At 38.1% G+C, this 26,943-nt stretch overlaps 3 protein-coding genes across 3 annotated transcripts; all 3 read right to left on the reverse strand.

The window, feature by feature from the left end:
• Positions 1–722: 722 nt before the first annotated feature.
• On the reverse strand, positions 723–1,694 carry LOC120876589 (olfactory receptor 52N4-like). Its single transcript, XM_040258563.1, has one exon. It carries the CDS (start codon positions 1,692–1,694, stop codon positions 723–725), a length of 972 nt encoding a protein of 323 aa, XP_040114497.1.
• A 14,156-nt stretch (positions 1,695–15,850) lies between these two features.
• On the reverse strand, positions 15,851–16,834 carry LOC120876590 (putative olfactory receptor 52P1). Its single transcript, XM_040258564.1, has one exon. The coding sequence runs from the start codon at positions 16,814–16,816 to the stop codon at positions 15,851–15,853; it is 966 nt and encodes a 321-aa protein (XP_040114498.1). The 5' UTR covers positions 16,817–16,834.
• Positions 16,835–25,681: 8,847 nt separating this feature from the next.
• LOC120876591 (putative olfactory receptor 52P1) lies at positions 25,682–26,671 on the reverse strand. Its single transcript, XM_040258565.1, has one exon. It carries the CDS (start codon positions 26,669–26,671, stop codon positions 25,682–25,684), a length of 990 nt encoding a protein of 329 aa, XP_040114499.1.
• Between the last annotated feature and the right edge of the window lie 272 nt (positions 26,672–26,943).

A 26,943-nucleotide genomic window follows, 5' to 3' on the forward strand; every position in this document is an offset into this window, starting at 1 on the left:
ACATTGCTGTGTATAACCCTGTACTCATAGAAATACATTTATTATAATATATTATAAATCTCATTACTCTCTCATTACTCATTACTTCTCCCTCCAACATGTGCAAACTTTTAAAGTTTTTTTGAAAAAAGAGACAAAACATTCACTGAGGAGAAAGCAATTATGAGAAAAACTCATACAAGAAGATACATGGTCAGATTCCAGATCACTATGTTTCTCATAAGACACAGAAAGGCTTATAGCTCATAATATTATTGACCCTGTGGTATACTTTACAGTCTTGCCTTTAAGAAGTTGTTGAGAAAACAGAAGGTTTTATGGAATAAAGTAAATATACTGTGATTTTTCCACAGTTAAATCAGTTATTATATTGAAATTTTATTCACAATTAAAAACAGCAGTTTCAGTCATCTGGTTCCAGATCATTGCTTTTGCCTAATTCAGTTTTCTGGATAATTGCACCAGTTTCCATTAGTATTTTTTCATTCTTGGAACTTGACATTATTGAAATATGAGTTATACAGAGAACCTAGACTTGAAAAACTCATGTGGATGGTGATTTGACATGAAAAATTTTGGAATTCTGCAAAAACAAAAAAATAAGGAGATGGATTAGTATCTACTCACTTGGCAAATTCAGATACCTATTCTTGGAAAGCTTTCTCCTTAGACAAACAGGAGCATTCTTTCCTTTCACATCTCATCATAGGCAAACAGCTCTTTCATATACTATGGGATTTGATATACTTGGAACCTGAAAGAATCCTTATGACGCAATCTCGTATCTGCTTAGTTTTCACCCCATAGACAACAGGATTCATAGTGGGAGGTAGGAGCAGATAAATATTGGCCACAATGATGTGGCATGAAGGAGGAATCCTGTGACCCCCAAAGCGGTGGGAAAAGAATGAAAAGAAAGCTGGACTATAGGAGAAAACAATGGAACAGATGTGGGCAGTGCAGGTGCTGAAGGCCTTCTGCCGAGTATCTGCAGAGGAGAGGCTGACCACTGCCCTCAGGATCATCGTGTAGGAGACTGTGATGCACAGGATGTCAAAGCCCCCAATCAGGAGGGCTACCATCAGACCATAGATAACATTGACCTTGATGTTGCCACAAGACAACTTGGCCACAGACATGTGGTCACAGTAAGTGTGGGGGATTACATTGCCTCTGCAGTAGGGCAGGCGCTTGGTGAGGAAAGGGAAGGGAATGATGAGCAACACCCCTCTGAGAAAGGTGGACAGACCCGCCTTTGCAATGACGGGATTTGTGAGGATAGTTGAGTAGCGCAGAGGGTAGCAGATGGCCACGTAGCGGTCCAGGGCCATGAGCATGAGCACCCCAGACTCCATCCCTGTGAAGGTGTGGACGAAGAACATCTGGATCAGGCATCCATCAAAGCTGATTTCCTTGAAATGGAACCAGAAGATGGAGAGGGCTTTAGGGATTGTACTAGAGCTAATGAAAAGGCCTGTTAGGAAAAGCATGGCCAGAAAGTAGTACATGGGTCTGTGAAGGGCATCCTCATAGCAGATGAGGTAGAGGAGTCCACAGTTCCCTACCACAGCCACAGCATACATGGAGCAGAATGGGAGAGAAATCCACATATGCATGTCCTCCAGTCCTGGAATCCCATTAAGAATGAAGGAGGCTGGTGTAGTCATTTGGTCTGTTTGGTTCAGCGTTATCATGATCAGGCTGGTGTAGTCATTAAGAAAACTGTATGTTTTTAGGTTTATGTCTGTATTGCTTTGTTTTTAACCCTCCTAGATTTGGAAAAACAGAAAAAAAGTCTCAGTTGTGGATCTTCTTTTTCTGTGTCTCTTGTCTCTGTTCAGTATTGCACTTTAAATCACAGAACCCCAAAATTTAAATGTCAGGAATTTACAATAGAAACATAGTTTAAATACATTCTTGGTTCATACTCATGCTTAATATACACCAAGCACAGCCTTAGAACTTCATAAATATTAACTCATTTAATCCTCACCACAAGATCATGAAGTCTTTTTTCTATTAATCTGCACTCTGTAATTGAGTAAATGGAGATCCGATGTATATGAGGTTTCTTCATGTACAATTTTCAAAGGCTTTCTCAATCTCTTGGCCTCAGTTATAGCTATTAAGAGGACCATTCCAATTTTGATCCTTTTTAAACTGTTCTTTTTTTTTTTTAATGCAGGCTAATTACTTTACAATATTGTAATGGTTTTTGCGATACATTGACATTAATCAGCCATGGGTGTACATGTGTCTTCCATCCTGAAATCCCCTCCCACCTCCCTCTGCATCCCATCCCTCAGGGTTTTCCCAGTGCACCGGTCCTGAGCGCCTTCTCTCATGCATTGAACCTGGACTGGCAATCTATTTCACATATGGTAAATACATGTTTCAATGCTATTATCTCATATCATTCCACCCTCGCCTTCTCCCACAGAGTCCATAAGTCTGTTCTTTAGACCTGTGTTGCTTTTGCTGTCTCACATGTAGGGTCATCATTATCATCTTTTAAAATTCCATATATATGCATTAATATACTGCATTGGTGTTTTTCTTTCTGACTTACTTCACTCTGTATAATAGGCTCCAGTTTCATCCACCTCATTAGAACTGATTCAAATGCATTCTTTTTAATAGCAGAGTAATATTCCATTGTGTATATGTACCACAACTTCCTTATCCATTCATCTGCCAATGGACATCTAGGTTGCTTCATGTCCTAGCTATTGTATACCTGCCGCGATGAACAGTGGGGTACACATGTCTCTTTCAATTCTGGTTTCCTTGGTGTGTATGCCCAACAGTGGGATCGCTGGGTCGTATGACAGTTTTATTTTCAGTTTTTTAAGGAATCTCCACACTGTTTTCCATAGTGGCTGTACTAGTTTGAATTCCCACCAACAGTGTAAGAGGATTCTCTTTTCTCCACATCCTCTTCGCATTTATTGCTTGTAGATTTTTTTGATAGCAGCCATTCTGACCAGCGTGAGATGGTATCTCATTGTAGTTTTGATTTGCATTTCTCTGATAATGAGTGATGTTGAGCATCTATTCATGTGTTTGTTAGCCATCTGTATGTCTTCTTTGAAGAAATGTCTGTTTAATTCTGCCCATTTTTTGATTGGGTCGTTTATTTTTCTGATATTGAGCTGCATGAGCTGCTTGTATATTTTTGAGATTAATTCTTTGCCAGTTGCTTCATTTGCTATTATTTTTTCCCATTCTGAAGGCTTTTTCACCTTGCTCATAGTTTCCTTCATTGTGCAAAGGCTTTTAAGTTTAATTTCCTTATGCTATTTACTTTCTGACTCTGGAAATATCTAATATCATTTTAAAATGTCTGTGCTTTCAAGATTAATGCTGATGTTGGTGATGATAGAGATATAAATATGCATTGGCATCTTTTATTGTACAGGTACTTACTGGGAATTTTGAATCTGGAAAGCTATGCTCTTTGGTTTTGGAAATTTTCTTCTGTTAACTTTGGATTATTTCTTCCCAACTGTGGTCCTTGTTATTTTCTTATGTTTATTTTTAGCCAGATACGGTCTATTCTGTTTTTTTTTTTTTCCTACTGGTTTCTTTTATTTTTATTTATTTATTTTTTTTCTAAGAATATGTCATTCAATACTGTTAATTTTATAGCACAAAATAAAACAAGCTATGATCCCCAAAAATAATTTTAAAAGCTTACACAGAAAGTATTATTGCCTGAAGTTTACGATCTTTAAGTTACAGGTCAAAGAGTCTGTGTTGTGCGGCTGTCACTGTAAAACACACAGTGAAGGCCGTCGAGAGGCAAGGCCGCTGCTCCCCCTGCAGAACCCTGGGTTGCCATTGTAGGAATGAAAACTAAGTAAATATTGAGTTATATTAGGAAAATTTTCTAAAAGAAATTGCCATTTCTCTTAGATCTGAAGCATGCTTATATTTCTACCATAGCAAAATAAGCAGAGCAGTGTTCTTTCTTGTTGCTGTTCACTATTTCCTACTCAAATCATACTAACATTTTTTGCTTTGTGAATTTGGAATCTTTTCTCCTTTGTTGACATTCTCCTTGTCACAGCCAAAATAGCCTCTAGAATAACATTTTTCAGGAAAATTCCAGTCTCTTGATCAGGTTAGAGTACCAACCTCTAAGTTTATATAATGTATATTTGTTATATACATATATATTTTCTAATTTCATATAATTAGCAAAGTACCAGACTTGTAGTTAAGGAATAGATTTGTTGATGAAATCAATTTTGTCACTATTTTACCTATAGGGTATTATGAAAATATTGTTATACCCTTGAATCATCCAGTTTAATAAAACCCTTAATTCTAAAACAGATTGTATTTTAAACTTGAAGTATATGGCAAGACACCTACTAAATATGACATGCCTGTAAGTATTTTTCAAAGAATGAACAGGTTAATGAATTATACTTTTTATACTTTAAGCATTATTAACTAAACACTGTGGTCTAAATATTTTTACTTGGAAAACACAAAGGAACCACCAGAAGAAACAAAACCATAATTTATAGCTCATAAATCACTAGATATTCTAAATTTCAAAGAAGACCCATCATAAAGAAGAGAAAACAATCTCAAGAAAGTAGAAAAAAATAAGATGGTAGGCAAAAGAAAAATACATTGATTTGGTAAATAGATCAATTATTAGGTAAATAGGATCAATGATACCATTTTGTTGTTGTTGTTCAGCTGCTAAGTTGTGTTAAACTCTTTGCAATCCCATGGACTGCAGCATGCCAGGCCTCCTTGTCCCTCACAATTATACTATAAATTTATCTTAATTCAGAGTCATTTTTGAAAACATGTGCATTAAAATAAAGAAGTGTATCAGAAAGAAAAATCATGCTCGAAGTAGGCAGACATGTTTCCATGCTAAACAGAAAACACCAAAATAGCAGAAACATACCAAATATTAATTGCAGACAATGCAGAAATAAAAGCAAGAAAAATCTGGATCAAGTTCACATTTGGGAAAAGTAAAAGAAGGTATGATAAAGTACAAATAAGTTGATGTACCAAACAATTCCATTTCTAGGCTTGGCAAAGATTTTTCACAACCAGAATATTCGAGAGTACAGAAATAAGTTCTCTTACTCACTTTGTTGGTCCACAGTAGAAGTTTTAAAATGGTACAATTCCTGAAATCACATTGCAGCTTATTAGCTGATTCTCAATTATATTTTAATGTCATTGGTGTTGCTTTAAAGTAATAATCAAAAGGTTAACAAAAGCCTTAAATTTTGCATTTTGAAAAAAAAGAATACTTTGGATTTCCAATTTTACAGTTGTTTTTCCATGAATACCAAAATTGTCAACAACTTTCTTTCTGGCTTCCCTGGTGGCTCAGATAGTAAAGAACCTGCCACGAATGCTCAAGACCTGAGTTCAGTCCTTCGGTAGGTATGACTCCCTGGGGTTGCAAAGAGTTGGACACGACTGAGCAACTAACACTTAACACTCTTTCTGTCAGGTTGTAAAGGTACAATTGTTTGAATACATTCTGTTTCTCAAGCTACTTTCACAGATGTACTGAAAGAAATAAAAACACTATAAAAATCGTACATATGTATATATGTGTGTATATAAATATAAAAGTACCATTAAAATAGACATTGAAATTGATTTTTGATAAATATGGCTGCGTTATTGAGTTGCCCGGTCATGTCATTTGCCACCACGTGGGCTGCAGCATGCCAGCCCTCCTTGTCCCTCACTACCTCCAGAGGTCTGCCCAAGTTCATGTCCATTGCATCAGTGATGCCAAATGTTTGGATAGTGTATTCTAAATTGTTATTAATTGTTGCAAAAATGGCACCACTACTCATTTATTCTTAATACATTTGAACAGTCAACTCTTAACTCCATGTAATCAGTTGAAATCAAGAAAAGTATAGGTTATGATTTAAAAATAGACAACAAATTTCAAAGTGCTGCATTCTGAAGAATATCTTTCCTAAATATCAAATAAATATCCTATTTATACTTTTGTGCTTTTTAAGATTTTTTTAATTACTAAAACTGATTTTTTTCTTGTTATATAATAATTTTAGGTCCAATCTTCAACACATTTGCAGCACTGTCAGAGCTCCATCCTTATACCACATAATAAGACATTTTCTAAAACAAATTGAAAATCATTCAAGTACATTATAATTTAATTTTTATTACAGGGAAAATTAATATTATGCTATGAATGTGGACAGCATATATTGGTATAGTAACATTAACACATGAATATCACATTTTATAAAGCACTATTTTGACATCATCTGTTATATATTTTTCCTAAATCCTGTAGACAAGCTTGTTTTCTCACTGCTGCTGCTGCTAAGTCGCTTCAGTCGTGTCTGACTCTCTGCGACTCCATAGACGGCAGCCCACCAGGCTCCCTCGTCCCTGGGATTCTCCAGGCAAGAACACTGGAGTGGGTTGCCATTGCCTTCTCCAATGCATGAAAGTGAAAAGTGAAAGTGAAGTTGCTCTGTCGTGTCTGACTCTTCGCGATCCCATGGACTGCAGCCCACCAGGCTCCTCCATCCATGGGATTTTCCAGGCAAGAATACTGGAGTGGGTTGTCATTGCCTTCTCTGTGTTTTCTTACTAGGAGGTCCTCAATCTTAAAAACTCATGATTTTCTCTCAATATGACAATGGGCTCCTCCAGGCAAGTGTTATCTAAAATGGATGAAATATAGTCATAACTACATCTCTCTAAAAATGAACCAAGAAAAATTAGACTGTCATTTGAAAACAAGGGGAGGGTAGTTAAAAGGCAAGAGTATTCTGACTATAACTGAGGAATACTCTCTGACTATGCCCCTATTTCTTCTTGTCATGGGGATGATTTGTATCTGACTTCTACCACAACTGAACCAAACATTCCTATTGGTGAGGAAAATAACATAGCTCTTCATAATCAAGATGGGAATTTACATTGAAATGCAATCTGAGAATTGAAGGAATAAGCATTTTCCAGCCTCCCAAATTCCCAGTACATTTCTGCCTTCAAACATAATTAATGAACTCAAAGCTACATTTCTGAAAAATATCACAAACAATTCATATGCATTCAAAACCTCTCTCCACATTATCTTACTACCCTAATAATTCTACCACTACTGCACTTTTTATTTCCTTAAATACCTTAGCTTCTGGATAGAAGAACAGTGAGCTGAATGTGATCTGGTCTAGGTGTTCAGAATCTTGATCAGAAACTCATGCTTCTACAATATATGTACATGCGTAGTCCTCAACTTCTAAATCCCTTGATATCTGTACTATTGAATGTGTATTTAAGGAAAATCTGTGTCACATATGTCAAGGGGATAATTCAGAAGAGACACAGATGCTTGTACAGCCATCAGGTTAACCTCATGGGAAAAAGAAAAGAACAGCCTTCGACACTTACTGCTGTATAATACTTGAATAAGTGAATTATTCCATATTTTGGCATCTATGAATGTACTTATGTATGTGCATGTATTCAAAGGAGAGAAATTAAAATGAATACAAACTAATTTTAGTAAAAGTGAATGTTTTTAGTATTTATTGCAGAGTATTGTCTTTCCATGGGAGGCATTCTGAGACACAAGTCAAAAGCTCCTAAATAAGAATGTTTCAATTGTTCACATATCCATCAAACTTTTATTTTGTCATGTGTGTAAATAACATCATAGTGTACTTAGTGCTTTCCAAATCATATTAGGAAACGTGTAGAGGATAGATAACATTGGCCTTGTTATTCAAGAAGTTTACTTTCAACTGAAGTAGATAATGCATATTATGGCATTCTAAAAAGTCATCAAAAATTCAGGTTTGTCATGCGTAAATATTAAGTTAAGAATAATTAGATGCCTGAAACTTTATGTGATGATGATGTCTATGAAAGAAGCAATAATACAATTCAACAACTGATTCTAGCGGTATGGTTGCACAGTATTGTGAGTGTACTAAAAGTCACAGAATTGTACACTTATTTTTTATTTTATTTTCAATTTTTTTTTTACTTTATTTTCCTTTACAATACTGTATTGGTTTTGCCATACATTGACATGAATCTGCCACGGGTGTACATGAGTTTCCAATCCTGAACCCCTGTCCCACCTCCCTCCCCATATCATCTCTCTGGGTCATCCCAGTGCACCAGCCCCAAGCATCCTGTATCCTGTATCGAACCTAGACTGGCGATTCGTTTCTTACATGATAGTATACATGTTTCAATGCCATTCTCCCAAATCATCCCACCCTTGCCCTCTCCCACAGAGTACAAAAGTCTGTTCTATATCTCTGTGTCTCTTTTGCTGTCTCTCATACAGGGTTATCATTACCATCTTTCTAAATTCCATATATATGTGTTAGTATACTGTATTGGTGTTTTTATTTCTGGCTTATTTCACTCTGTATAATAGGCTCCAGTTTCATCCACCTCATTAGAACTGATTCAAATGTATTCTTTTTAATGGCTGAGTAATACTCCATTGTGTATATGTACCACAGCTTTCTTATCCATTCTTCTGCTGATGGACCTCTAGGTTGCTTCCATGTCCTGGCTATTATAAACAGTGCTGCGATGAACATTGGGGTACACGTGTCTCTTTCATTTCTGGTTTCCTCCGCATGTATGCCCAGCAGTGGGATTGCTGGGTCATAAGGCAGTTCTATTTCCAGTTTTTTAAGGAATCTCCACACTGTTCTCCATAGTGGCTGTACTAGTTTGCATTCCCACGATCAGTGTAAGAGGCTTCCCTTTTCTCCACACCCTCTCCAGCATTTATTGCTTGTAGACTTTTGGATCGCAGCCATTCTGACCGGTGTGAAATGGTACCTCATTGTGGTCTTGATTTGCATTTCTCTGATAATGAGTGATGTTGAGCATCTTTTCATGTGTTTGTTAGCCATCTGTATATCTTCTTTGGAGAAATGTTTATTTAGTTCTTTGGCCCATTTTTTGATTGGGTCATTTATTTTTCTGGAATTGAGCTGCAGGAGTTGCTAGTATATTTTGGAGATTAGTTGTTTGTCAGTTGCTTCATTTGCTATTATTTTCTCCCATTCTGAAGGCTGTCTTTTCACCTTGCTTATAGTTTCCTTTGTTGTGCAGAATTGTACATTTAAAATTGTACCTTTAAAATGCTCTAAGGAGCAAATTTTCTATTATATGAGTTTTATGACATTTAGAAAAATGTCATGTATCTCTCTTACTGTGTGTGTGCTAAGTCATTTCAGTTGTGTCCAACTCTCTGTGGCCCCATGGACTATAGCCCACCAGACTCCTCTGTCTATGGAATTCTCCAGGCAAGAATATTGGAGTGGGTTGCCATGCCCTTCAGGAATCTTCCCAACCCAGGGATCAAATCCATGCATCTTACATCTCCTGCATTGGCAGAGAGGTTCTTTACCACTAGCACCACCTGGGAAGCCCATCTCTCTTACTGAGATTAAGCTATTTTTTCCCTTGGTTAAGCCTTCCCCTAATTGTAGCAAGTTTTTAATTAGTATTGAGATTTGTGAAAGATTGATTCTGACAATTACTTTTCCAGATTATCCATTGTTTTATTAGAGACAAACTTTTATATTCCTACTTTGCTATTTTTATTGATGTCATTCACCATCTATTGGCTTTTATGTGAACATAAATATTCATTGTTCTGGTATAAGTATCCAGAGATGTAACTACTAAGCTGAAATAGTTACAGGTTGTGATTTAAAGAAATTTCTAAACTATGTTCCAGAGTGGCTGTATCATTTTACGTTCCCAGAAGCATTCAGCATTCCCATTCAATTCTTCCATATCCTTGCCTGAATTTCATCTAAAGTTATACTTTATCCATTCTCATATTTGTGCGTTCATATTCTGTCTTAATTTGTGCTTAATAATGCCAAACATTTTTCATGTGCATATTTACCATTTGTATATCTCTGAAAGTTCTGTTTGTATTTTTCTGTCCAGTTTCTTTCTTTCTTTTTTTTTTCTTTTTTGCATTTGAGAAATAAACACTGCACCTTAGAGCTGTCGGTTATTGTTTTCTGCATGAACTAATCAACATAATATGCTTATCTTCTTCAGATCTCTGCAGGCATTTTGACTTTTCTAACGCCTTGTTCTTCAGTTACTGAAAAACTGAAAGTTGCTCAGTCCTGTCCAGCTCTTTGTCACCCCATGGACTATACAGTCCATGGAATTCTCTAGGCAAGAATACTAGAATGAGTAGCCTTTCCCTTCTCCAGGGGAATCTTCTCAACCCAGGGATCGAACCCAGATCTCCTGCATTGCAGGCAGATTCTTTACCAGCTGAGCCACAAGGGAAGCCCTCAGTTACTGAAAAGACCTGTTTAAAGATCCAACTTTAATTTCACTGTGAATTTGCTAAATTCTTCTGTGTGTATCTGTATATGCGTATGTGTCCATAATGATATTAAGCACACACAAATTGAGTCATTTTATATTTTTGTGTTGAAATGCTACTGTAATCATTATGAAATGCTGCAGTTTATCACTCCTAATATTTATTATGTTAAAATCTACTTTGTCTATTATAGGCAGAACACAAGTTCTTTTTGTATTTATATACACATGATGTCTTCTTAAAATCATATATTTTTATTGAAGATATTTTCTAAACTTTTATTTCATATTCTTTCAGTTTGATTGCTTAGGCAACTTACGTTATGTAGTTTCTGATCTTTAGTCAAGTTTACTATGTTTCTATCATCTTAGTTTAGTTTCCTCTGTTCTCTTTTTCCTTTGTTCCTCTTTCCATTTCAGACCAGTAAAATAGATCTGCCCTGGGATTTCTTTGGAAGGAATGATGCTAAAGCTGTAACTCCAGTACTTTGGCCACCTCATGTGAAGAGTTGACTCATTGGAAAAGACTCTGATGCTGGGAGGGATTGGGGGCAGGAGGAGAAGGGGATGACAGAGGATGAGATGGCTGGCTGGTATCACCGACTTGATGGACGTGAATCTGAGTGAACTCCGAGAGTTGGTGATGGACAGGGAGGCTTGGTGTGCTGCAATTCATGGGGTCGCAAAGAGTCAGACACGACTGAGCAACTGAACTGAAAATGACTTTATATTCATGTATCTGAGGACATATGTCAAACACAGTATAGAGGATGCCAATGATTGACAGGCCTAAGGATTAGGAGTGAAATTGGAGCATAAAAGTACAAACAAAAAGCAAAAAGAGAACTAGACTCAGAAAAGATGCAGTTTGTGTACCATTAAGAAAAAGATATCGGGAAGCTTATCCACCTTGAACTTGCAACTGAGCTTCAAAAAATTTATTAATGAGTTAATCAGTTTTGGAGTCACTAGCATACATTCATGCTTATGGCCATTTAAATTGGAAGACCTAGGGAAAGAGTTAAAAAGAAACCTAAATCCAGGGATGTCCTAGTATAAAGAAATCCAGAAAAAAAGAAAGGGCCAGGGGATGATCAGAACTGTTTCATGAGAGTGAAGAGTAAGTTTGAATATGTGGTATGCTCCAGAAGTCAAGCAAAGAAAATATTTCTAGACAAAGGGACAAATCAGTTATATTTAGGATTGTTGAGAAGTAGAGTATAATTGACATAAAGGTGAAAGTACTAGATTTAATGACATGAGAGTAATATGTGAAATTGACAAATGCTATTTCAGTGAAATGTTCAGATGTAAGGTATTCTGGAAAAAGCCAGAGGTTTATTTTGTGATGAATAGGTAGAGAGAATGAACACTGGCAATCTTTCATTAAATTTTGCTTTCAAGATAAACTATTAAAATAGGGTGATTTTGTGATGAAAGATTGCTTTGTCCCTTTAAGAAATGAAAAAACACAAAAAGATATATCAAAAAATAGAATTTAGTGTAAACTAACAACATTGGGGAAAGTATTGTGAAATATTGGAACTGGGCAGGAAGAATTAATGCTGAAATTTTTGCTATGATATCTGTGACAAGTCTATTAAAGTAAAATTACTCATTGTGTCTCACCTTCATATTAATTTTAAAAGATCCAGAAAATTATTCAGAAAATGTTTAAGTCAATCTATTAATCTCATTTTCAGCTCAATGGAAGGAAAGCAACCACTGCTCTCCATAACCCTCTACTCATAGAAATACATTTATTATAATATTTCATAAATTTCATTATTGTACTTCTCCCTCCAAAATGTGCATTGTTTGAAAGCCCTCTTAAAGGAGACAACTCATTAGGTGGGAATGAAGCAAATATAAGTAAGACTTATATGCAAGGAAAGACCTGGTCAAATATCAGGTCTCTGTGTTTCTCATAAGACAAACAGAGGCTTACAATTCATTATATTATTGACTTCATGGTAAACTCTCTATTTCATCTTTACGATATCATTGAGAAAACAGAGAACTTTGGTGAAAAATAAGAATGTACAGTACATTTTGTTCAGAGTTAAGTCGCAGTTATTAAATTGAAATTTCCTTCACAAGCGAAAACAGCAGTTTCAGTCATCTGGCCTCAGACCATTGGTTTCTCTAGATAAATGTTTCAAGAAGACTGTTCAGTTTCCCATTCATATTTTTCTTTGCTGGAACCTGATGTTATTGAGACTTGAATTACAGGGAGAACTCATGTGCAGGGTAAGGTCTCATGAAATTTACTTGGTATTCTGCAAAAAATATCATGGAAATGGACATTCAAATTTAGAGTTTCTTAATAACCAAAGATTTTGTTTAAAAAAATGAACAAACAGAAATTTCAGTTAAATAGAGTTGGGAGTTCAGAAAGGGAAGGTTTCACAGATTAGAGCCCAACAGGAAGAAAGACCTTGATTCTTTCAGGCAAGGATTCAGCCAGTAAAAAACCATGAAGCCTTGGTTCACTATGACCCTCCCAACTTTCTTTCTCTTGTTGCAAAAAAAGTTCTTTCCTTGATATGCCAGATACTCATATGTTTCAGTAGGGTTTCAGAGCCCAGATTGCAATTCCCTGGTGATAGCAAATAGACCTATCTGTACTGGAAAAATATCTGTCAGTCTGTTTGCTTCAGGTCAATGGTATTGACATTTCAAAAAACCTCTAGTCTTAGTGTACTCAGTTTTGAAATATTTTTTATTATTTTTCCTGTGGACCTCATTGAGGTTTTCTTTTTGATCTAATATCATTTTTTTCAGAACATGAAGGAAAACATTGTAGACTTAGAAAAAAAGATAGGATAGTGTATTATCAAGGAAGTCAATAGCAGACAGATGGTGGAGAAGTACACTGGTCAATAATACAGCTTGTTGAAAAGTAGTCCAATTAGACAAGATACTGCTGACTTTGATGACCCACACTTCACTGGAAGCTTCAACCTGCATTTGAAGCCAGATTATAATGGAGGGAAGAGATAGGAAGCAAGAAAGCAGAAATGATTAGTTCCAAATATATTTATCAAAAACTTGCATAAAAATGAAAAGTCACAAGGTCTCTGCTATTAGATATAAAAGTCAGTAAGTTCAAACACATTGTGAACACAAGAAATAGAGAAAGTGAGTGATGGTTTGAGCTCCCAAGAGCATGTTTTGAGAACTTTGCTTGATCAGAAAAATAAATTAGTAATAAACAAATACAATAATATGAGAAAATAATGACTGTAGATATCAAAAGATTGGAATTTGAGATAGTTTGCTTCTATAGTGATAGTGAGATAGTGTTAGTCTTTCAGTCGTGTCCAATTCTTTGCACCCCCATGGACAGTAGCCTGCCAGGCTTCTCTGTCCATGGAATTCTTCAAGCAAGAATACTGGAGCGGGTCGCCAGGCCCTCCTGCAGGGGATCTTCCCTACTCAGAGATCGAACCCGGGTCTCCTGCATGGCAGGCAGATTCTTCACCATGTGAGCCACCAGGGAAGTCCAGTTTACTTCTAATACTTTTATTTTTCTTTATGGAATAGAAATTAATGGAATATGGAAGCCATGAGGGGCAGGAGGTACATAACAGATTTAGTAGGATAAAAAATTTATTGCTATAAACCATGTAATAGGTAAAGCATAGTTATGTAACGAGATACGAGTTAAAATCTGAAATTATGAGCAAATGGTGCTTGAAATCGGCCCATTCTTATACTTTCTTCAGAAGTGCTCCATACTAGGAGTATAGCAACACGTGACACAGAGCACAGAATTGTTCCAGAGTTGGTGTTGTAGGGCTTGTATGCCAGTATGATGGTCATTTTGAAGGATAAAATAGAAATTTAGTTGGGGAAACATGGTGTTAAGAATTGTATACAATTCTTAAAAATCTGTTAAGAACATTTCCATTTGAGGACTATAATTTAAAAAAAAAAATTAAAGTCAGTGCCACTCCACGCAATGGCAATCTTCCTATAGAACAGTGTAATGATTACCTTTCCTTTGAAAAATAGTGTTCGACATATTTTATTGACTTCTAATATTTGCAAACTGTTTATTCCCATCTATGTGAAGTATCAGAATTATTCATATTCATAAGAATGGAAGCTTTAGAAGCTCATCTTAGTATTTTGCCCTTGAGACTCGTGTGGGAAAATCTGTTAATTACAACAGGGAATTTCGTGTCTCTTCCACCTAACAGTGTGAGATGGCAAACTGAGAGGATGACAAGCAGACAATGAGAACCATCTATAAATTCACAATTGAAAATTAATCTGTCAGTTAAATGTGTCAGGCTGATTGTTTGAAGCTATTCTTTTTGGAAAGCAGAAGACTTAGGCTGTACAGTAACAATTTCCAAGCCCAGTTTCAAAGATGCAATTAAGACCTTTCCACTACATTGTGGTAGCTAAGACTGAATGATTAAGATCAACTTGGGACCTTTTTCCTTCTACATAAATGTATGAATGAATGGCTAAGACTTCCTATCCCTACTAGTTTGAGCAAGTGACTATCCTGACTCCTAGGTTCAGAGTTACAAGTCAACGATCTCTGGAAGGACCTCTTAATTACATGAATGCATAATATTTAGAAACCTTTGTCCCAGAATAATTTCCAGGTCACTTGGACTTAGGTTGGATCCCTAGAGACTGGAGTCAGAAATTTATCTGTGAGATGAATATTCCAAGTTTAGAAACAGCTCTTCCTTACCTATGCTGTGCCCTCATCCATGAAGGCCTTAATGTTTTAGGAGTCTAGGTTTCAAGGCCTTGATCTGCCACTTGCTAAAATTGAGAGTATTGGTTAGTCTTTTTTCTCTTCCTGCCTTCAAGCTCTAATGGAGAAATATACCATTAATGCAAAAGCACACAAGTCCCTTGTAGTTCTGATTTCTTTAACTGTGTATGGTCCTATTATTTGATCTTTCTGATGGTAATGAAAGTGAAAGTGAAGTCTCTCAGTCGTGTCTGACTCTGTGACCCCATGGACTGTAGCCTACCAGGCGCCTCCGTCCATGGGGTTTCCAGGCAAGATACTAGAGTGGGTTGCCATTTCCTTCTCCAGGAGATCTTCCCAACCCAGGGATGGAACCCGGATCTCCCGCATTGTAGGCAGACGCTTTACCGCCTGAGCCACCAGAGAAGTCTGGTAATATACCTGCCTAAATTATGAGGCTAGCAATCCATGCCCACAGAACTGGAAGAGGTCCAGGTAGCGAGGAGAGTTCTGATGACTATGCCAAAGCTCCTCTAACCAAGTTTGGAAGAATCTCCCTATGTTATACTTCCTTGGATGAAAATTAAGAAGCATGAACCAACTTGACCTTCACTGTGATTTTTTATGCTTTAGAATGGTCTAGAAAATACTGTAACCCAACATAAGCTTGTCTAAACCTCTATCCAAGTATCAAACACTAAGGACAGTTTAATCTTGAAAAGCTTATTACCGTATGGACTAAGTCCCTTCTATACTCCTAGGTCACTCTGACGCCTTGAGTCCAGTTCCCTGCCCCTTTTGAAACACCCTGACAACTCTTTCCCGAATTTCTTTGGTCTTAACTCCATACACCATAGGGTTAAGAGCAGGTGGAAAGAGCAGATACACATTGGCCAAAAGAATGTGGATGTGGAGTGGAACATGGTGACCAAAGCGATGGGTGAAAAAAGAGAAGAGGGCAGGTGTATAAGAGATTAGGATGACACAGACATGAGAACCACAGGTCCCGAGGGCCTTGGACCGAGCTTCATGAGATGAGAGGCGAAGGACGGCTCGTGCAATGAGGAAATAGGAAAGACCAATGCAAAACAAGTCCACCCCAATGACCAGAAGTGCTGCCGTCAGCCCATAAACACGATTAGGCCTGGTGTCTCCGCAGGCTAGCTTCACTACAGCCATGTGTTCGCAATAGGTGTGCGGGATCACATGGCTTTGGCAGAAGCTCAAGCGTTGAATGAGGAAGGGGCATGGGAGCATGAGAATGGAACCTCGTACCATAGCTAACACCCCAATGCGGGCAATGATGGTGTCAGTGAGGACAGTGGTATAGCGGAGTGGGTGGCAAATGGCCACATAACGATCAAAGGCCATGGCCAGCAACACAGTGGATTCCATCATGCAGAAAGCATGAATGAAGAACATCTGTGCCAGGCATGCAGAGGCAGACATGTGTCCAGCTCCACACCAGAGGATGGCCAGCAGCTTGGGAACTGTGGAGAAAGAGGCAGCCAAGTCAATGGTTGAAAGCATACACAGGAACAAGTACATAGGCTTGTGCAGGGCTGGTTCAGTGGCAATGACCACCAGGATGGTTATGTTACCCACAATTGTGACTGTGCCGAGGAGGCACACAGGGAGTGAAAGCCACAAGTGGAACTGTTCCAGACCTGGGATGCCCATGAGTATGAAAACAGAAGAGTCCAGTGAAGTATGATTAGGAGACTCCATGGTCTGGCCAAGAGTATTAGGCAACTTCTTGGGTCAGAAACTCTCATACAGTATGACATCACCTAAGGAAACAACACAGAACAGGGATATGAATCAGCTAGAGTCACATTTCTCTTTCTTACTCCACATTTGTATCTAACAGAATACAAGTGAAGTGAACTCTCCTATTCCTTAGTAGACCAGACACTGCATGTGCAGAGTCACAGGATAAGAAAAATCAGGGAAGAGACTTTTTCATTTTGGACGTCACAGAATATCCTTCCTTACAATGTGGATGAATTTCAGAGATAATGTACCAGATAGCCCAAATGTGTAGAACAAGATCAACTATTGTTGTTTGTTCTCATAAACATAGGGATTAAGAGGAGAGAAGGTTGGTGACAGGCACTATTCTATCAACAGGTCAAGACCAATAAACTACATGACCTCCACAGAAGGTGGATAAATATGGCTTATTCCATAAGGTATTTATGTAGAGTATTGTTGGACACACTGTCCCATGAATTTATATCTGAGAGGGCAGAGACAGCAAAGATCTAATGTTCTGATCTATTTAACTTAGGATCTTTTCATTCCTAAATGAAAACTCATTGAGGTAAAAGATTTTACTGTTCCAAAAATGTGAACATTATTTATGTGCTTTGAGCTCTCGATCTCTACCAAATATTCAAGTAACAGTATATTCTAGATTCTTTTTTTTTTTTTTTTGCCTTCTCTTATTTTTTAAGAGAGGCAGGAATATTTTAGAGATACAGAATCTTGGAATTTTTAAAGCTGGAATGTGTGCTCACAAAAAAAAAAAAAAAAAAAGAAAGAAAAGAAAGAAAAGAGCTTGGGACCCATATAAATGGGAACAAATCTCTTACTGACAGGATTGCCTTGGACAAGCCAATTTTCCTCTAAGACCAGATTTCCATTTCTGGTCTAGAATATGGTAATAATACTTTGTAAGGATGTTGAAATGCAAACACCACCTTGTACAGTGTGTGGCTCATAGAAGGTGTTCAGTAAACAATGTCATTTGCTGTTACCATTGCTTTCATATTAATAGGTCAGTAACTTCATATCCTATCTTAACACAGCTTCCTTAACCTGATATTTATTAGAATCTAATCTCATCTTGAATATTTATACATAAGAATTAGGAGGTAAACCTGACAAAATACATATTCTTTATGTTTTCGGTATGATCTCCACAGTTTAATGATGATAATTTGGAGACTGGAAAACAGCTTCCCAGTCTGATCTCAGCTACACTATATGTCCTCAGCTCTTACTTTTATGACACAGATTTGCTCATTGAGCTAATGTGAAGTGCTCAACATGGATTGCGGAGCAAGAGTCAGATTGTGAAAGTAGACCTCTGCTCACAGCACTACTCCAAGTTTATGCCAGACATCCCTATGGCTTTCAGTCGCTCACAAATTCACTCACCCTTAGCCCGATGCTTAATTTGAGGATGGTTCTCTGAGTTTCCTTCCTACTTCTTAAGTCACTGACTTTATGTCTTATGACTTTTTTTCTTGTAGAAGTTGGACTTATCATGTATTGCTCATATCACCTGACTAAATTGGCTCATAACTTGATTGATGCAAGTGAACATGACCTGTAGTTCCTGTAGTTTTCATCTAAGGAATCCCAAACTTTATGCATACCACCACCTTCATAAGGCCATGTCCTCTTATCATGTCACTCTTTCCCACTACCATCTCATCCAGCTCACAGGAATAAACCCCTATCTCACACCATCTCTTACATAAAATATTTTATGATATTGATATATATTTGGGATCATTCTTACTCACACCGCAGTTTGAACCTGGCCTTCTGACTAAAGTTCTAATCCAATTCTTATTGTGACATTAAAGCCAATGCCCTCAGTAAGATCAAAGTTCCAACATCACCGTTTGGCGAAACATAGGTTGGAGAAAACTTTCCATGCCTGAAACTGCAGCACAAATCAAAGTCTGTCATTCTGTCTGGGTAAGAGCACAGCTAAACTGGGATACCTCTGGCAATTGTAAAACCATTGAAACATGAAAAAAGTCAATGGAATCAATAAGGTTCTGCTGATCCCTCTGCCCTGTTGTTGATCTCTGCAAAGTGTCACTACACACACATTCCTCTCAAATGCTTAGTGAGTAATTAGTTCTTAGCAAATGTCTTGAATTTGCTTCATAATGCCTCCCATTTCTCTGGTTTGATTAATAAATCACTTGCTACTTGCTTTGTTGAAGGCTCTCCACTCAGCTTCCCTTTCCAACTAGAGGGCTTAATGACAAATTAAAACTCCCATTTTAGGAAATATGCTGAACAAACTTCAAATTAGATTACATAGAATTGTTATTTAGCAAAATCCCCTTTCCATACCTCTAAATCTCACTTTCTCTTCTTTGAAGTAAATTTTCCATCACCATCTACACAGAAAGATTTTTCTTGAGGGCTAGGAAACATCTTTCCTAGAATCTTTCCCTAGCCCAAACTCACATAACCGCAGGACAGCAGAGAAGAGAAGGCACAACTTTCTAGAAATATTCTCCGAAGATGGCAAGAACATTACTAGTCTCCCTCCCTAAACTTTCTGAATACTGAGCCCAGAGGTTGTTATGCTAATAAAATCTGTCTCACAGTCCCGCTTGGGAGTTAGGTGGATTGCATTGTGTTTAAGGCCAGAGCCATCTAGGGAGCATCTGTGTTTCCTAGGAAACAGAACATCCAGGCCTTTCTTTTCCAGATGATCAGATCAGATTATAGAGGTGAAGCTAGAGGCTTTTGTTAAAGAGTCAGGGAAGGAATATTTATAGTCTGTATCCTTGAAATTCTTTCTCTATTTTTGTTTTGTTTTCTTTCCAATTCTCCACCTCTCAGAGATGGGACTATTTATCTAAGGGCACCTAACATTTTTAACTTGCAGATACAAGTGCTATGGTTATCTGACCTGGATCCCTGTTTCCAATGCAGCTCCATTTTCCAAGGATCCCAGGATGGATATGCTTTCTCTTCATGTCCCTGTTTATCCCAGAGTCATCCTGCCTTGTTTACTTTTTCCTGGGACTACATTGTTATAGAGGATTTATTGCACATGTCCCCAGACCACTCACTGTTACATAGTTGCACAATAATTGGCTTTGTTAGACACTTTGTCTTTTTTTTTTTTTAACTTGTGCATGATATAGCAAGCTGGTAATGGAATTCAATAGGAAATTATATTGGTATCTAGGAGATGTGAATACTAAAGGCAGTTTTTCACCATAAGAAGAAATTATATTAAAAAGTCATATACATTAAGCATTACTAAACCTCTGTCTCCTGTTGTTCTTTGCTGAGAACTTATCAACTGTGCTAATCGCAATGAGGGTTTCCCAGGTGGCTCAGTGGTAAAGAATCCATCTGCCAATGAAGGAAACACTGGTTCAGTCCCTGAGCCAGGAATATCCACTGGTGGAGGAAATGGCAACCTACTCTAGTATTCTTTCCTGGAAAATCCAATGGACTGAAGAGCCTGGCAGGCTGAAGTCCATGGGATCACAAAAGAGTTAAACATGATTTAGTGACTAAGCAACAAATCTCAGTAAACTGTACTGTTAGAGAGCTCATTTGCATTAAAACCACAATCCTGTCTTCTCTGGGTCTAATTCACTCTTGGTAACAATACTCTCATATGTAAAGAGTCTACTTATTTGATATAACTTTACCACTCATAGAGTTTACTTACCATGCATTCCAAGACTCTTGAAAAAATGTCTTAAACTTCTATTCCCAGTAAACCAGCCCCAGCCATCGTCTAGGGCCTTATATTATGTGGGGATATTCCAAGAATTCTCTGTAGAATTATGGTCTCTATCCATAATTTACTGCAAGATTTGGTCTCCTTATCACCATTCTAAATGCTTCTCCTCTAGTCCCACCATATTCAAACAGATCAATTTTCATTTGTAGACACTTCACACAATTAGACTAGATCTATGTTCAATCAACTGCATGCATGCTCTTGATCCTAGTTTTGGAGAGTCTCTCCAAAGTCAACAGTTTTCAAACTTAATGTTCTTCAAAATTACCTGTAACTCCTGTTAAGACACAGGTTGCCAGTCCATACCTTCAGAATTTCCGATTCACTAAATTTGGAGCAGGGTCCTAACGTGTGCCTTTCTTATGACTTCCCAATTAATGCAAATGTCATTGATAAAGGAACTACACTTTAAGAAACACTGTTTTAAGAAAATGAACATTAAAAAAAAATCTTTTGGTTGGATTTTCCTTATCAAATTGCTCTATGGTCTGCACTCTGGTGAGTGCTATTGGACAATGTAGCTATCATAAACACCTTTAACATGTTACCTTAAAAACCTAGAGCAGAACAAGATTGTAGCATCTTTCCTTTCCTGAAACCTGCTTTCAATGTTCTCATTTGTCTACAGCTAAAAGTGCTTTAGAGAAACTTTCAATCCATTTCACTCCTTTTAGTTAAATGAAAAAGAAAATAAAACAAGGGAGAAATAAAGGTTTGCAATGCCTTTGTTCTCCCCTAACCAAGTCTAGTTCTCAGCAAGATACAGGAAAAGTCCTGAGTGGTGCATTCTATGGAGCTTACAGTAGTGCTATGATGTCAACTTGGATAGTCTAAACTATAGTTTGATAGGGGAAAATTGCCCCTTCTATTCCTCTTGAGTTCTTATGGACAGATGAATAATAAAATTGGCACATAAAGATTAGTAGGAGAAAAGGAAGCAAATTTAATCCATGTACATTGAGGTTTTGTAGAAGTAGAACTTAACAAATGGCAAAGCAGAGAGTTTTTATACATTTAGAGAAGGAAACTATAAATTTGTGAGGAATTGATAAGACAAAGAAACTTAAAATAATTAACGAGGAATCTAAACAGAGTGTGGGCTTGAAGTAGTAAATTAGAAAAGGAACAGCATTTCTTTATACAGGCTTCTTGGCCCCAACATCCTGTCTCTGGTGAGGAGGTTGTCATTTTGACATGAGAAACTTATTGTTTGCTCTCATGGAGGGAGAGAGGAGGGTTAAAGTATATCTCTTTACTTTCCTTTTTTTTTTTTTTTTTTTGAGATCCATCTTTATTATTTTTAATTTATTTATTTTAATTGGAGGCTAATTACTTTACAATATTGTGGTGGTTTTGCCACACATAGACATGGATCAGCCGTGGATGTACATGTGTCCTCCCACCCTGAACTCCTCTCCCAACTCTCTCCCCACCCCATCCCTCTGGGTTGTCCCAGAGCATCAGCTTTGAGTGCCCTGCTTCATGCATCAAACTTGCACTGGTCATCTATTTTACATATGGTAATATACATGTTTCAATGCTATTCTCTCATATCATCCCACCCTTGCCTTCTCCCACATAGTCCAGAAGTCTGTTCTTACATTGTGTCTCTTGCTGTCTTGCATATAGGTTTGTTGTTACCATCTTTCTAAATTCCATATATATTCGGTAATATACTGTACTGGTGTTTCTCTTTCTGACTTATTTCACTCTATATAATAGACTCCAGTTTCATCCACCTCATTAGAATTGATTCAAATGTGTTCTTTTTTATAGTTGAGTAATATTCCATTGTGTATATGTTATTACAACTTCCTTATCCATTCGTCTGCCGATGGACATAGAGGTTACTTCCATGTCCAGCTACTGTAAACAGTGCTTCAGTGAACTTTGGGTTACATGTGTTTCTTTCAATTCTGGTTTCCTCAGTGTGTGTGCCCAGCAAGAGGATTGCTGGGTCATATGACAGCTCTATTTCCATTTTTTAAGGAATCTCCACAAAGAATTGATACTTTTGAACTGTGGTGTTAGAGAAGACTCTTAAGAGTCCCTTGGACTGCAAGGAGATCCAACCAGTCCATTCTGAAGGAGATCAGCCCTGGGATTTCTTTGGAGGGAATGATGCTGAAGCTGAAACTCCAGTACTTTGGCCACCTCACGCTAAGAGTTGACTCATTGGAAAAGACTCTGATGCTGGGAGGGATTGGGGGCAGGAGGAGAAGGGGACGACAGAGGATAGGATGACTGGATGGCATCACTGACTCGATGGACATGAGTCTGAGTGAACTCCAGGAGTTGGGGATGGACAGGGAGGCCTGGCGTGCTGCGATTCATGTGATCGCGGAGAGTCGGACATGACTGAGCGACTGAACTGAACTGAACTGAACACTGTACTCATTTGCATAGTGGCTGTACTAGTTGCATTCCCACCAACTGTGTAAGAGAGCTCCCTTTTCTCTACATCCTCTCCAGCATTTATTATTTGTAGACTTTTTGATGGCAGTCATTCTGACTGGCATGTAATGGTACCTTATTGTGGTTTTGATTTGCATTTCTCTGATGATAACGTTAAGTATCTTTTCATGTGTTTGTTAGCTATCTGTATGTTTTCTTTGGATAAATGTCTGTTTAGTTCTTTGGCCCATTTTTTAAATTTCATTGTTTATTTTTTTGGAATTGAGCTGCATAAGCTGCTTTTATATTTTGGAGATTAATTCTTTGTTAGTTGTTTCATTTGCTATTATTTTCTCCCATTCTGAAGGCTGCCTTGTTTATAGTTTCCTTCACTGTACAAAAGTTTTTAAGTTTAATTAGGTCCCATTTGTTTATTTTTGCTTTTCTTTCCATTACTCTGAGAGGTGGGTCATGAAAGTTGAGAGAGTCAATTCCAAGGCAGGTTGATAAGAAGTCCAGGGTACCTGAGGAGGAGAAAGGGGTCTAAGGCTCTAAAGAAGACAGGAGTCTGGAACTCTCAAGGAGAAGGAAAGGACAAACTTCTTTTTCTACATCCTTAGTCTTAGAGATTCCCTGGTGGCTCAGAGGTTAAAGCGTCTGCCTGCAATGCGGGAGACCTGGGTTCGATCCCTGTGTTGGGAAGATCCCCTGCAGAAGGAAAGGGCAACCCACTCCAGTATTCTTGCCTGGAGAATCCCATGGACAGAGGAGCCTGGTAGGCTACAGTCCACAGGGTCACAAAGAGTCGGGCACGACTGAGAGACTTCACTTTCACTTTCACTTTAGTCTTAGTAAGGATTATATAACAACAATGTATCCTGCTTGAGGACACATTTCTCCTTCTTGAGAAATTTCGGACTAATCCTATTATCCTAAAATGTATATAATGGGATTGGGTCTGGTAAGATCTTTCTATTATTAATTCTAATCCTGTCATCTTAAAATGTAAATTGTGGAAGGTCTAATAAGATCTTTACAACCATGAGACATTCTTTTGATTTATTGTAATAACCAATTGAAAAAGTATGTAATTCCCTTTCCAAAGACTAGCGAGGGGGGCATTCTCTGTTCCCCTTCTGATGTCTATGTCAGAAGCTTTCTATCCGTTTTCACTTTAATAAAACTGCTACACAAAAGCTCTTGAGTGATCAAGCCTGGTCTCTGGTCCCGAAGCTAAATCTTTGGAGATCGTAAATCTGACATTGTTCACTGTAAACTATCAAAGTGTATCTCTTTCACTGCTTTTTCTTAAGTAACTTGTTTTACTGAAACATAGTTGATTTACAATATTAGATTCTGATGTGCAACATAGTAATTCAATATCTTCATCAGTTCAGTTCAGTAGCTTAGCTGTGTCCAACTCTTTGTGACCCCATGAATTGCAGCACGCCAGGCCTCCCTGTCCATCACCAACTCCCGGACTTCACTCAAACCCACGTCCATCGAGTCAGTGATGCCATCCAGCCATCTCATCCTCTGTTGTCCCCTTCTCTTCCTGCCCCCAATCCCTCCCAGCATCAGAGTCTTTTCCAATGAGTCAACTCTTCGCATGAGGTGGCCAAAGTACTGGAGTTTCAGCTTTAGCATCATTCCTTCCAAAGAACACCCAGGACTGATCTCCTTTAGAATGGACTGGTTGTATCTCCTTGCGGTCCAAGGGACTCTCAAGAGTCTTCTCCAACACCACAATATCTTCATCAGTTCAGTTCAGTCACTCAGTCGTGTCTGACTCTTTGCGACCCCGTGAATCGCAGCATGCCAGGCCTCCCTGTTCATCACCATCTCCCAGAGTTCACTCAGACTCATGTCCATCGAGTCCATGATGCCATCCAGCCATCTTCATAGATTAAGTCAATTTAAAGTTATTACAAAATATTGGATATATTCCCTGTGCTATACTATGTAATCTTATAATTATTATTTTATACAAAATGGTTTGTACATCTTAAGCCCCTATCACTATTTTACCCCTCCTCCATTTTCTTTCCTCCTTGGTAACCCCTAGATTGTTCTCTATATTTGGAAGTTTCTTTCTGTTTTGCTAGTCATTCATGATATTCATTCATGATCATTGATAACACTGTATTTCCCTTTCTCTGATTTATTTCACTAAGCAAAGTACCCCCCAGGTCCATTGCAGTAAAAAGTTCAGAAACATTACACGTTAAGGTGATATTTAAGATAATGAGTATGTCAAGTCCCTTGCAACAATACAATACTATTTAGAAACAGGCATAGAATTAGAGAAATAGAAAATTGAAACAAATACAAACCTTCCACAAGACAGGAAAAGTTTACCTTGGATCATTCACAGAAAAATTTTGTCTGTAGTTAGCAAACATGAACACGTATGTGAAAATTATAAAGAGACCCATGTCATAAGGGTGGTGCTGTTAAAAAGACATAGAAAGAGCTGTCTTGGCTTTCTCCTTTCTAGTTTACAAATCAGTGAAAGTCAATCATATTTGTTCTTCATATAAGCTAACACATGCAACACACACTTCTTCATGGTCTCCACAGTTCATCTGGAGATACAACCGGACCTTGGGTGGTTGGGCAAAGGTATATACAATTGTCCTCATTGTTCACTTACTCACAGGTACATGATCAAGACTTATAACCTATGAATGTCTTCTGCACAAGCATTTTGCCAACTTGGCTTTTATATCCTTTGTCTTCATGCCATAAATGATGGGATTGAACAATGAGGGTAGAAGAAGGTAGAGATTGGCAAGAAGAATGTGGGCATGAGGTGGGATATTGTGACCAAGGCGGTGGGTGAGAGAAGAGAAGAGTGCAGGCACATAAGTGATAAGGATGACAAAGAGGTGGGCTGAGCAGGTGTTAAGGGCTTTGCAGATGGCATCTCGAGAACTGAGACGTATCACAGCCTGCAAGATGAGACCATAAGAGAAGCCAATGAGCACTAAATCAAGCCCCACCACAAGCAGAATCACAAAGAGCCCATAGATCCGGTTAGGTCTGGTGTCATCACAGGCCAGTTTCACCACAGCCATGTGGTCACAGTAGGTATGAGGAATGACCATGTGGCAGAAGGTCAACCTTTGCAGTAGAAGAGGCATGGGTAGGATAAGAATCACCCCCTTGGCTAAAGCCATCAGTCCCAGGCGTCCAACTAAGGAATGGCTCAGAACTGTGTGGTAGCGTAGTGGCTCACACACAGCCACAAATCGGTCAAAGGCCATTGCAACAAGTAGGGCTGATCGTACCACGGATGTTCCATGGATGAAAAACATCTGAGTGAAACAGGCATTGACAGCTATGTCCCGATCATTGAACCAGAAGAGGCAGAGGAGCTTAGGCAACAGAGCCAGAGTGGATATAAGGTCAGCCACCATCAGCAGAGCCAGGAGCAAGTACATTGGTGTGTGGAGTGTGGGCTCCCTGGCTAGCATGTAAAGGATGGTGCCATTGCTGATGAGGATAGCCAAAAACATGGAGAAGAAAGGAAGAGATAACCACAAGTGCTGTGCCTCTAAGCCAGGTACGCCCATCAAAGTGAAGGTCATAAAGTTGGAGCAGTTGAAGATAGCATAGTAGAAACTGGTGGTGGTTGATAAAGGAAGTTTTGACACTTCCCAATGAGACATGGCAGTGTGCTGTTTCTTTATATCAGTTTGGCTTTCAATGACTCACTTGAGTTGGGGTTCAGAGAAAGATGAAAGAATACCCGTTTGGAAACATGGAGTTTTCAACATGCCTTCAGTTCTATCACAACATCATTTTCACACTCACTTCTTTATGAGCCTCAAGTTTCTTTTGTGTATAAAGAATGTTGTAATGGACTTTAACTCTCACCTCTTCCAGTTCAGTTCAGCAATTCTCTACATCAAAAATTTTGTCTGAAATTCTGAAAGAATAG

The sequence above is a fragment of the Oryx dammah genome, unplaced genomic scaffold (genome assembly GCF_014754425.2).
Source record: "Oryx dammah isolate SB20612 unplaced genomic scaffold, SCBI_Odam_1.1 HiC_scaffold_17, whole genome shotgun sequence".
Lineage (NCBI taxonomy): Eukaryota > Metazoa > Chordata > Mammalia > Artiodactyla > Bovidae > Oryx > Oryx dammah.